Source organism: Phyllobates terribilis, unplaced genomic scaffold (assembly GCF_046119375.1).
Source record: "Phyllobates terribilis strain yellow unplaced genomic scaffold, ASM4611937v1 Scaffold_3__8_contigs__length_932513732, whole genome shotgun sequence".
In the NCBI taxonomy this organism is placed as follows: Eukaryota; Metazoa; Chordata; class Amphibia; order Anura; family Dendrobatidae; genus Phyllobates; species Phyllobates terribilis.
Genome location: NW_027362763.1, coordinates 137,964,573 through 137,977,118, shown reverse-complemented (window position 1 = coordinate 137,977,118; position 12,546 = coordinate 137,964,573). Strand labels below are relative to the sequence as shown.

General features: G+C 50.9%; 2 protein-coding genes across 3 annotated transcripts in view; both read left to right on the top strand.

Moving 5' to 3' along the window:
- The first annotated feature begins 1,496 nt into the window (after positions 1-1,496).
- CIMIP5 (ciliary microtubule inner protein 5) lies at positions 1,497-4,437 on the top strand. Its single transcript, XM_073672968.1, has 3 exons — positions 1,497-1,947; positions 2,465-2,504; positions 3,888-4,437. Exons 1-3 carry the CDS (start codon positions 1,535-1,537, stop codon positions 4,077-4,079), a joined length of 645 nt encoding a protein of 214 aa, XP_073529069.1. The 5' UTR covers positions 1,497-1,534; the 3' UTR covers positions 4,080-4,437.
- Positions 4,438-6,304: 1,867 nt separating this feature from the next.
- The window catches only part of SLC66A3 (solute carrier family 66 member 3), a 31,317-nt gene continuing 25,075 nt past the window's right edge, over positions 6,305-12,546 (top strand). For both annotated transcript variants that reach the window (XM_073674155.1, XM_073674154.1), the window contains exon 1: positions 6,305-6,514. In XM_073674155.1, coding sequence (XP_073530256.1) covers positions 6,366-6,514 — 149 coding nt within the window. In that variant the 5' untranslated portion in view covers positions 6,305-6,365. The remainder of the gene's footprint in view (positions 6,515-12,546) is intronic.

The following is a 12,546-nucleotide window of genomic DNA, read 5'->3' as shown; positions in this document are numbered from 1 at the left end:
ATTTGTTCATAGTTTTTTTAAAAAAAAACTATATTCCGGCCCTCCAATGGTCTGAGGGACCGTGAACTGGCCCTGTTTAAAAAGTTTGAGGACCCCTGCTCTAATGTGTATGGGGGCGCCAGCTGAGTGATGATCAAGGAAGATGTCGATAGGGCATGCTCAATTTTGGACTGCCTATCGCTTTGTTCTCCTGCAGATAAGTCACCAATGGCTTTCTCATAGCGAACACAAGCCGAGTGTCATGGGTAAGTCAGATGTGACAGACAGTTGCCCTGCAGTTGATTGCATAAGATCTCTTTGTTTGGCATTACAGACACCTTCTTAGCTGTCTCATGCTAGGACCCAGCGGCTACCTCCCTCCGGCTAATTAACACCCAAGCTGGGTGCTTAAATACTGGCTGTTGATAGAGGGTTGTGCCGGTTATATTCACATGACCCATTGTGAAGGCTTGAGCAAGAGCAGTACTTCTTCCTTTCTGGAGCTAAGAAGACGTATGTTCATCTCTCTGAAGTTGACTAAAAGCTAAGCTATCTTCGCTTGTTTGTTAGCCCTTGTTGGCTTTAGTTGTCAGTGGGGATCGACTAGTGTTCATCCCGTTCCTTCCCTAGCCAGGGCAAAACGCCAGGGAAAGACAGGGCGAGGTTCCTGTGCGGAGATTTGTGTGGAACCAATATAGGGACATTAGGGGAGACAGGGTGATATAAGGTCAGCCTAGGAGATCTACACTACCCCCTTACCCCAGAGTCTGGGCCACCTTTTCCCCCTTCCCTTCATGTTGCACTTAGTCATCCCTACACCTTGCGTGACACTGAGTGAGTGCTCCTGTGTATGGGAGAGCTGGTCGAGATGGCTGTCAACCAAATGATCACCGAAAGCATCACTCGGGCGACAATCATCAAATGTGTATAGCCAGCTTGAGTTTAGATATATTCCATCAGATCACATCCAGACGTGATGGAACCTGTCAGAACAAGAAAGTCAATATCTTCTATTCTCCGGCCAATCAATGGCATCCTGTTGCCCTTTACGGTCTTTCAATCAGTTGGAAAAATCTAGTTCATCCGTCCTCTCCTTCCTCTGCTGTTACTCTCCAGAAGTTCAAGGAGGAGGAAGTTTCGCCGATAGCTGTCATCCCTTCTTTGGAGGCAGGGGGGGGGGTTTCCGCTTATATTAGAACTTTTGAATGGAAGATTTAGGAAACTTCCTTTTAGAAAAGATCTGTTGACACAGAGAGGCACATGCTATGCTAATTTCTAAATTTACTTTTTATTAAAAATCATTTATTTTTTCAAGATAAGGAGGGATTTTTAATTCTATAGTTTACTGCTCGTGTCCGAGTTTACTCAAAAACAAAAAAAAAGAATAAATCTAAATTGTAAACATCCTGTGTTTGTATAGAAGCACAATACATGTCAACTTGGTTTGATGTCGTGTTTGTTCATAGGGGATTCCTGTGAAGTCACAGCCGCTCGTCTTGGCTGCTTACTTCCTTTGTTCTACTATTCATGATCCCTGCAGTAGATCCGGTTACCCATGGCTACAGTCAACAGACCGGCAAATGTGTGCACCTCTCAGTGGTTTATACTTCATCCTCAGCAACACAACAAAAACTTCTCATCTCCACCTCACAACTTGCTGCCTCACAGTCCGACGGTCATTAAGAAATTGTTCAAGACCTTTCCTCAAGATCTGAATTTTGCATTCAAGATGGGCAGCAGGCAGATATCCATCAGGAGAGCCACCTCCGCTGGGTACAGGATGCCAGACAGAACTGCAACCAAAATTACATCCGTGTCCTCTGTCTCTTTAAGTAAGACGCATCCTGGGACGCGACAAATACCGTCTGATAGGGAAAAGGAAAAGCAGCAAACCTGGGGGGACGCCGTCCGGAAGGACCATGTCTGGAGAGAGTTCGTAGAAGCAGAAAGACGGGGTGAAAAATTGTGGTGAGTCCTTTGTTGTTGTTATTGTTGTTGTGTTTTTAGCAGGTTTTAGTCATGCACCTTTTTTCAAATTGTATTCATTTGTGAGATTTATAACAAATTTTATAAAAATACAAAATTATGGGTTTCCTCACTTGTTTATAGGATAATGGTTGTGAGCTGGATTACTCTTATACCCAAAAGAGACAAAAGTGAAGAATTTATGATAACGAGACGGCGGAACTTTAGAATTCACAATTTGATTTTAAAAAACTTTTATATCACACTATTGAGACTGTTTATTAATCTTTCATTAATTAAAAAAAACAATGTGTGCAAAAATATATATATATATATCATAAAATATTAGCCTCAAAACACTTTTAATAACATTTGAAGCTTCCTAATAATTTAAATGGGAAAACCACCTCGATGCTCATAGAGTAAGATTTTTTTGGAGGAAATTAGGGAATCTTTTTCTGGACAGTGCAAATTAAAAAGCTGTAATTACAAATCGGAATGTTCTTTTTGTTTCTCACAGGCATGAAAACTGGAGTTTCCTTAAGGAATATGATTCATTGGTAAGAAATCCTCGAGTTTGACCATTTAGATACAGCTGTTAATTTCTGACATTGGCATTTAAATTGTTAGGTTACATAGGAGATCGCCAATCTCACTATACACTGCAAAACTGTAACACTGCAGTGTATACGATTAAACAATCGCAAGTTCAACTTCCCTAGGGGGGCTGAAAAAATAAAATTCATTAATAATTGTTTTTTTTTTCTTTTTATTATTATATTACAGTTTAAATCAATCCCCTGGGATTTTATGTGAAATTATGTCCAATTTGCTCTTTTTCTGTTTTTTTTTTTTTTGTGTTCTTCCAATACACACAAAAGGAAATAATCATGTGTATAACAAAACGTGTAATTGCAATCATTTTCTGGGAGAAATTCTTCATTTTCTAGAACAGTTTCAAGGGTGCCAACACTTTTGGCCATGACTGTATGTATGTATCACAAAGTTGTATCACAAGAAAATATACACCTAGCCACGTAAAAAAAAAATAGCGCTCACACAGCTCTATCAGCTGAAAAGTAAAAAAGTAAAAAAGTTACGGCTCTCAGAAAACGGCAACACAAAGTAATTTTTTTTATTTTTTTACAAAATATTTTTAATAATAATAATAAAATAAAAATGATCGCTGGGACAACATGATTCCGTATAAGTGGAGCAGAGGTACCACCATTCTCTAGGATGAGATAGTCTACGGTGGTCTGCACCAGCCCTTAGGCCAGTTTCATACATCAGTATTTTTGGTCCGTGTGCTATCCGTTATTTTTACAGATAGATCACATCCCCATTACAATGAATTTGCCTTTTTTTTATTTTGCGGACCAATTGTCTGCCAAAGAAGAACAAAAACACGTCCTACTTTGATGCGAGTTGTTGATAAAAGTCTGAAGTCTCTATGTGACTGCAGACTTCTGAATCCTGACAGCGTGCGCACCAGACGTTGTCAGGATTCTCCGGTGTGGAGGCAGAGAGCAGGCGGCTACGTGACCACAAGAATACACATTGCATACTTTCGGCCACATTCAGACTAGACGTGCTCGGCCTTGCTCAATTCACTTGTCTAGTCGGCATGTGACCGCATCTATGCAAATCGCTCTCTGGCAACACTGAAAAATCCTGACAGCATGCTGTGCTCATGGTCAGCATTCAGAAGTCTGCAGTCACCTATAATGACTGCAGACTTTCATCAAAAGATCAGACAACTCGTTATCTGCAGGGTAGGGCCTGTTCCGAATGGTGGGGAGCATCCTCAACAGCAAATCTGGCCTAAAACCTGTAAGAAAATGAATAGTATAAAACTTGTATTATGAAACTAATGAAATTCACTACTTGTGTTAACCAGTACATAATTATCAATGGATTCACTAATGTCTCATCTGTTTCAGGGCAATAAGAAAGAAGTAGAGACGTTACCTGACAATGTACCTATATTCTCCGATCAAGTACCGAATACAACCAACCAAAATATTGGGAGCAGGATAGACACAGATCTGGGGAAAACATTGGTATATATGGATTTCCTTCTCACCAGTGGTAATCAGAAGAAGAAACTAGGAGCCGATCTTCAGCCCTGCTAGTCTCCATTACACCAGGGTTCCCCAACTCCAGTCCTCAAGGCCCACCAACAGGTCATGTTTTTAGGATTTCCTTAGTATTACACAGGTGATAATTGCATCACCTGCACAGGCAATAACTCCATCACCTGTGCAATACTAAGGAAATCCTGAAAACATGACCTGTTGGTGGGCCTTGAGGACTGGAGTTGGGGAACCCTGCATTACACCACCGGAGCAGCAGTGACAGAAAAGACATTTTTTTTCAGAATATTCAGTGGTAGAACAGAACAATGCCACAAATGTATTTATTTCAAAGAAGAAAATCCGATGCCGACACCTTCACAAGTGGAAAATGTGTAGAGCGACATGTCTTAGTGAAATACTTGTCCTGATACAATGATATCATTTAATAAATGTCATCTAGTAATTACAGCGGAGTTTAATGAATTTAATAGCAATTATCAAATATTCTAGTGCATTAGAATCTACATTTAGAGGCAAGGAGAGAAATCTGAAAAAAAGTCACACACCCCTTCCCAAATCCATCTCTCATAAAACAGCAATTAAAGGGAATCTGTCAGTAGGTTTTTGCTATGTGATCTGAGAGCAGCATGATGTAGGGGCAGAGACCCTGATTCCAGCGATGTGTTACTTACTGGGCTGCTTAGTGCAGTTTTGATAGAATCCATGTTTTCTCAGCTGTAGATGTAACAGAGCTCAGAATGCTAAGCTCTGTATAACCCCCTGTGTACACTGTGCATAGGCAGAAAGTTGTCAGACTGATTAGCTGGACTGCCTGGAACTTGACACATAGCCTCTACTGATAATCTCCTGCTGACAAAACACTGATTGTATTGAAACTACAGCAAACTGCTGAGCAAGTGTTACATCCCTGGAATCAGGCTCTCTGCCACTATATGATGTTGCTCTCATATTAATTAGCAAAAACCTGCTGATGGATTTCCTTTACATCATATCTACATGGTCATGCTGTCGTCATCACCCAGTCAAAATGCTTTACAGCACATGTCAGTCTAATATATCTAGTAACTATCCCAATTCTCTGTAACTTGCAATGTGCTCCTTGTCATCAGCATTCTGACAGCATTATAGGTGCTGGAACTTTCATTCAAATAATTTCCCAGCATGCTTTGCTGCTGCAAAGGCTTGCATGCCTCGAACTGAAACCCGGCCTCTTTGTTGTACTTGTACATAGTTCAATAGAAGAGCAGAGAGACAAGGAGCCAGCCCCACTTGCTGTAATCTGTCTCCCGCTAGAGGTGGATTACAGCTGATAACAGGCAGGGGGCAGTATATTAAGGCCCCCATACACATTAGACTAACATTGGTTGAACCCACCAATATCAGCTGGCTCTACGACAGTCTTATGTGTATTGGAGCCTGCAAATCCCCCCCAGCCCCCAACAGATGACATTGGGGCAGATAATGAAACAGAATTCTAGAAATACAGTCAGAAAAACATAGGTGGCCCTGAAGGGGTTAGTGACTTAACGACGTATTCAGGTTTTGGAAAAAGTCTGTTCTCTGGCTGTAGTTTGTTTAATGAACAAAAAAAAAATGTGCTTTTCTCACCCTCCCCAGGCCCAGCAGTCAGTCTCCGCCGCTGCTGGGGTTAGTTTACCAACACTCATGTCAAATATATACACATTATTAAAGGGGTTTTCTGGTTTTAGAAAGCTTTGGACTACAGGTGCACTTTACTGTAAAAAACAAACTTTCCTTTACTCACCCTCCCCGGGTCCAGTGCTGCACCAGTTTATGTTATTGTAGACAGTAGGAGCTGCTGAGCTGAGTGATTAACTGCAGTGCTGTCAACATGATGTTAGTGCTGCAGACAAACAACAAACACTGGGAAACTCTGCATAGACCCGGGGAGGGGGGGTAAAGAACAGATTTTTTTTTTTTTCTTACATATATACATAAAATTACAGCTGTAGGACAAAACTACTCTGAATATGGAAAATCCCTTTAAGGACTAAGGTCACAGCCCTATTACCCCATATAATGATGGCACATCCCAGAAAAATGCTACATTTTAGGATGGTTCATAGTGTGATGCCCCCTACACTGAGGCATTGGGGGTCCCCAGTGATATATTACCCTGAGGGAGTAATAGCAGCAGCAGAGACTGATACCCCTCTCCTCCTCCCCAGCCCAGCTGCACAGGTACAGGTTCTCCTCCTCCTCCTCAGTGTTATGGCTGCAGGGAGGAGCCGCATCTCCCTCCCATCTGTGACATTGAGGAAGAGGAAATGAGATCTTCTTCTCCAGTGAGCTGAGGACAAGATGGAGCAGAGCCCCGAGCTGCTGATCTTCGCCAACTGGAGCACCCTGGTGGTCTGCATGGTGCTGAAGTTCCCCCAGATCCTGGCAGTCATGGCAGCCAAGTCTGCAGAGGGGCTGAGCCTGAGCAGTCTGCTGCTGGAGGTGACAGGGTAAGGAGCAGTCAGTGAGCTGCTGGAGGTGGCAGGGTAAGGAGCAGTCAGTGAGCTGCTGGAGGTGACAGGGTAAGGAGCAGTCAGTGAGCTGCTGGAGGTGACAGGGTAAGGAGCAGTCAGTGAGCTGCTGGAGGTGACAGGGTGAGGGGCAGTCAGCGAGCTGCTGGAGGTGACAGGGTAAGGAGCAGTCAGTGAGCTGCTGGAGGTGACAGGGTAAGGAGCAGTCAGTGAGCTGCTGGAGGTGGCAGGGTAAGGAGCAGTCAGTGAGCTGCTGGAGGTGACAGGGTGAGGAGCAGTCAGTGAGCTGCTGGAGGTGGCAGGGTAAGGAGCAGTCAGTGAGCTGCTGGAGGTGACAGGGTAAGGGGCAGTCAGTGAGCTGCTGGAGGTGACAGGGTAAGGAGCAGTCAGTGAGCTGCTGGAGGTGACAGGGTAAGGAGCAGTCAGTGAGCTGCTGGAGGTGACAGGGTAAGGAGCAGTCAGTGAGCTGCTGGAGGTGACAGGGTGAGGAGCAGTCAGTGAGCTGCTGGAGGTGACAGGGTAAGGAGCTGTCAGTGAGCTGCTGGAGGTGACAGGGTAAGGAGCAGTCAGTGAGCTGCTGGAGGTGACAGGGTGAGGAGCAGTCAGTGAGCTGCTGGAGGTGGCAGGGTAAGGAGCAGTCAGTGAGCTGCTGGAGGTGACAGGGTAAGGAGCAGTCAGTGAGCTACTGGAGGTGACAGGGTAAGGGGCAGTCAGTGAGCTGCTGGAGGTGACAGGGTAAGGAGCAGTCAGTGAGCTGCTGGAGGTGACAGGGTAAGGAGCAGTCAGTGAGCTGCTGGAGGTGACAGGGTAAGGAGCAGTCAGTGAGCTGCTGGAGGTGACAGGGTAAGGAGCAGTCAGTGAGCTGCTGGAGGTGACAGGGTAAGGAGCAGTCAGTGAGCTGCTGGAGGTGGCAGGGTAAGGAGCAGTCAGTGAGCTGCTGGAGGTGACAGGGTAAGGGGCAGTCAGTGAGCTGCTGGAGGTGGCAGGGTAAGGAGCAGTCAGTGAGCTGCTGGAGGTGACAGGGTGAGGGGCAGTCAGTGAGCTGCTGGAGGTGGCAGGGTAAGGAGCAGTCAGTGAGCTGCTGGAGGTGACAGGGTAAGGGGCAGTCAGTGAGCTGCTGGAGGTGACAGGGTGAGGAGCAGTCAGTGAGCTGCTGGAGGTGACAGGGTGAGGGGCAGTCAGTGAGCTGCTGGAGGTGACAGGGTAAGGAGCAGTCAGTGAGCTGCTGGAGGTGACAGGGTGAGGGGCAGTCAGTGAGCTGCTGGAGGTGACAGGGTGAGGGGCAGTCAGCGAGCTGCTGGAGGTGACAGGGTAAGGAGCAGTCAGTGAGCTGCTGGAGGTGACAGGGTAAGGAGCAGTCAGTGAGCTGCTGGAGGTGGCAGGGTAAGGAGCAGTCAGTGAGCTGCTGGAGGTGACAGGGTAAGGGGCAGTCAGTGAGCTGCTGGAGGTGGCAGGGTAAGGAGCAGTCAGTGAGCTGCTGGAGGTGACAGGGTGAGGGGCAGTCAGTGAGCTGCTGGAGGTGGCAGGGTAAGGAGCAGTCAGTGAGCTGCTGGAGGTGACAGGGTAAGGGGCAGTCAGTGAGCTGCTGGAGGTGACAGGGTGAGGAGCAGTCAGTGAGCTGCTGGAGGTGACAGGGTGAGGGGCAGTCAGTGAGCTGCTGGAGGTGACAGGGTAAGGAGCAGTCAGTGAGCTGCTGGAGGTGACAGGGTGAGGGGCAGTCAGTGAGCTGCTGGAGGTGACAGGGTGAGGGGCAGTCAGTGAGCTGCTGGAGGTGACAGGGTAAGGGGCAGTCAGTGAGCTGCTGGAGGTGACAGGGTAAGGAGCAGTCAGTGAGCTGCTGGAGGTGACAGGGTAAGGAGCAGTCAGTGAGCTGCTGGAGGTGACAGGGTAAGGAGCAGTCAGTGAGCTGCTGGAGGTGACAGGGTGAGGAGCAGTCAGTGAGCTGCTGGAGGTGACAGGGTAAGGAGCTGTCAGTGAGCTGCTGGAGGTGACAGGGTAAGGAGCAGTCAGTGAGCTGCTGGAGGTGACAGGGTGAGGAGCAGTCAGTGAGCTGCTGGAGGTGGCAGGGTAAGGAGCAGTCAGTGAGCTGCTGGAGGTGACAGGGTAAGGAGCAGTCAGTGAGCTGCTGGAGGTGACAGGGTAAGGGGCAGTCAGTGAGCTGCTGGAGGTGACAGGGTAAGGAGCAGTCAGTGAGCTGCTGGAGGTGACAGGGTAAGGAGCAGTCAGTGAGCTGCTGGAGGTGACAGGGTAAGGAGCAGTCAGTGAGCTGCTGGAGGTGACAGGGTAAGGAGCAGTCAGTGAGCTGCTGGAGGTGACAGGGTAAGGAGCAGTCAGTGAGCTGCTGGAGGTGGCAGGGTAAGGAGCAGTCAGTGAGCTGCTGGAGGTGACAGGGTAAGGGGCAGTCAGTGAGCTGCTGGAGGTGGCAGGGTAAGGAGCAGTCAGTGAGCTGCTGGAGGTGACAGGGTGAGGGGCAGTCAGTGAGCTGCTGGAGGTGGCAGGGTAAGGAGCAGTCAGTGAGCTGCTGGAGGTGACAGGGTAAGGGGCAGTCAGTGAGCTGCTGGAGGTGACAGGGTGAGGAGCAGTCAGTGAGCTGCTGGAGGTGACAGGGTAAGGGGCAGTCAGTGAGCTGCTGGAGGTGACAGGGTGAGGAGCAGTCAGTGAGCTGCTGGGGGTGACAGGGTGAGGAGCAGTCAGTGAGCTGCTGGAGGTGACAGGGTAAGGAGCAGTCAGTGAGCTGCTGGAGGTGACAGGGTGAGGAGCAGTCAGTGAGCAGCTGGAGGTGACAGGGTGAGGAGCAGTCAGTGAGCTGCTGGAGGTGACAGGGTAAGGAGCAGTCAGTGAGCTGCTGGGGGTGACAGGGTGAGGAGCAGTCAGTGAGCTGCTGGAGGTGACAGGGTGAGGAGCAGTCAGTGAGCTGCTGGAGGTGACAGGGTAAGGGGCAGTCAGTGAGCTGCTGGAGGTGACAGGGTGAGGAGCAGTCAGTGAGCTGCTGGGGGTGACAGAGTAAGGGGCAGTCAGTGAGCTGCTGGAGGTGACAGTGTGAGGGGCAGTCAGTGAGCTGCTGGAGGTGACAGTGTGAGGGGCTGTCAGTGAGCTGCTGGAGGTGACAGTGTGAGGGGCAGTCAGTGAGCTGCTGGAGGTGACAGTGTGAGGGGCAGTCAGTGAGCTGCTGGAGGTGACCGGGTGAGGAGCAGTCTGTGAGCTACTGGAGGTGACAGGGTGAGGGGCAGTCAGTGAGCTGCTGGAGGTGACCGAGTGAGGAGCAGTCAGTGAGCTGCTGGAGGTGACAGTGTGAGGGGCAGTCAGTGAGCTGCTGGAGGTGACAGGGTAAGGAGCAGTCAGTGAGCTGCTGGAGGTCACAGGGTAAGGAACAGTCAGTGAGCTGCTGGAGGGGACAGGGTGAGGGGCTGTCAGTGAGCTGCTGGAGGTGACAGGGTGAGGGGCAGTCAGCGAGCTGCTGGAGGTGACAGGGTGAGGAGCAGTCAGTGAGCTGCTGGAGGTGACAGGGTAAGAAGCAGTCAGTGAGCTGCTGGAGGTGACAGGGTAAGGAATAGTCAGTGAGCTGCTGGAGGTGACAGGGTGAGGGGCAGTCAGTGAGCTGCTGGAGGTGACAGTGTGAGGGGCAGTCAGTGAGCTGCTGGAGGTGACAGTGTGAGGGGCAGTCAGTGAGCTGCTGGAGGTGACCGGGTGAGGAGCAGTCAGTGAGCTGCTGGAGGTGACAGGGTGAGGGGCAGTCAGTGAGCTGCTGGAGGTGACCGAGTGAGGAGCAGTCAGTGAGCTGCTGGAGGTGACAGTGTGAGGGGCAGTCAGTGAGCTTCTGGAGGTGACAGGGTGAGGAGCAGTCAGTGAGCTGCTGGAGGTGACAGGGTAAGGAGCAGTCAGTGAGCTGCTGGAGGTGACAGGGTAAGGAGCAGTCAGTGAGCTGCTGGAGGTGACAGGGTAAGGAGCAGTCAGTGAGCTGCTGGAGGTGACAGGGTAAGGAGCAGTCAGTGAGCTGCTGGAGGTGGCAGGGTAAGGAGCAGTCAGTGAGCTGCTGGAGGTGACAGGGTAAGGGGCAGTCAGTGAGCTGCTGGAGGTGGCAGGGTAAGGAGCAGTCAGTGAGCTGCTGGAGGTGACAGGGTGAGGGGCAGTCAGTGAGCTGCTGGAGGTGGCAGGGTATGGAGCAGTCAGTGAGCTGCTGGAGGTGACAGGGTAAGGGGCAGTCAGTGAGCTGCTGGAGGTGACAGGGTGAGGAGCAGTCAGTGAGCTGCTGGAGGTGACAGGGTAAGGGGCAGTCAGTGAGCTGCTGGAGGTGACAGGGTGAGGAGCAGTCAGTGAGCTGCTGGGGGTGACAGGGTGAGGAGCAGTCAGTGAGCTGCTGGAGGTGACAGTGTGAGGAGCAGTCAGTGAGCTGCTGGAGGTGACAGGGTAAGGAGCAGTCAGTGAGCAGCTGGAGGTGACAGGATGAGGAGCAGTCAGTGAGCTGCTGGAGGTGACAGGGTAAGGAGCAGTCAGTGAGCTGCTGGAGGTGACAGGGTGAGGAGCAGTCAGTGAGCTGCTGGAGGTGACAGGGTGAGGAGCAGTCAGTGAGCTGCTGGAGGTGACAGGGTAAGGGGCAGTCAGTGAGCTGCTGGAGGTGACAGGGTGAGGAGCAGTCAGTGAGCTGCTGGGGGTGACAGAGTAAGGGGCAGTCAGTGAGCTGCTGGAGGTGACAGTGTGAGGGGCAGTCAGTGAGCTGCTGGAGGTGACAGTGTGAGGGGCTGTCAGTGAGCTGCTGGAGGTGACAGTGTGAGGGGCAGTCAGTGAGCTGCTGGAGGTGACAGTGTGAGGGGCAGTCAGTGAGCTGCTGGAGGTGACCGGGTGAGGAGCAGTCTGTGAGCTACTGGAGGTGACAGGGTGAGGGGCAGTCAGTGAGCTGCTGGAGGTGACCGAGTGAGGAGCAGTCAGTGAGCTGCTGGAGGTGACAGTGTGAGGGGCAGTCAGTGAGCTGCTGGAGGTGACAGGGTAAGGAGCAGTCAGTGAGCTGCTGGAGGTCACAGGGTAAGGAACAGTCAGTGAGCTGCTGGAGGGGACAGGGTGAGGGGCTGTCAGTGAGCTGCTGGAGGTGACAGGGTGAGGGGCAGTCAGCGAGCTGCTGGAGGTGACAGGGTGAGGAGCAGTCAGTGAGCTGCTGGAGGTGACAGGGTAAGAAGCAGTCAGTGAGCTGCTGGAGGTGACAGGGTAAGGAATAGTCAGTGAGCTGCTGGAGGTGACAGGGTGAGGGGCAGTTAGTGAGTTGCTGGAGGTGACAGGGTGAGGGGCAGTCAGTGAGCTGCTGGAGGTGACTGTGAGGGGCAGTCAGTGAGCTGCTGGAGGTGACAGGGTGAGGAGCAGTCAGTGAGCTGCTGGAGGTGACAGTGTGAGGAGCAGTCAGTGAGCTGCTGGAGGTGACAGGGTGAGGGGCAGTCAGTGAGCTGCTGGAGGTGACAGGGTGAGGGGCAGTCAGTGAGCTGCTGGAGGTGACATGGTTAGGGGCAGTCAGTGAGCTGCTGGAGGTGACAGGGTGAGGAGCAGTCAGTGAGCTGCTGGAGGTGACAGGGTAAGGAGCTGTCAGTGAGCTGCTGGAGGTGACAGGGTGAGGAGCAGTCAGTGAGCTGCTGGAGGTGACAGGGTGAGGAGCAGTCAGTGAGCTGCTGGAGGTGACAGGATAAGGGGCAGCCAGTGAGCTGCTGGAGGTGACAGTGTGAGGGGCAGTCAGTGAGCTGCTGGAGGTGACAGAGTAAGGGACAGTCAGTGAGCTGCTGGAGGTGACAGTGTGAGGGGCAGTCAGTGAGCTGCTGGAGGTGACAGTGTGAGGGGCAGTCAGTGAGCTGCTGGAGGTGACCGGGTGTGGAGCAGTCAGTGAGCTGCTGGAGGTGACAGGGTGAGCGGCAGTCAGTGAGCTGCTGGAGGTGACCGAGTGAGGAGCAGTCAGTGAGCTGCTGGAGGTGACAGTGTGAGGGGCAGTCAGTGAGCTTCTGGAGGTGACAGGGTGAGGAGCAGTCAGTGAGCTG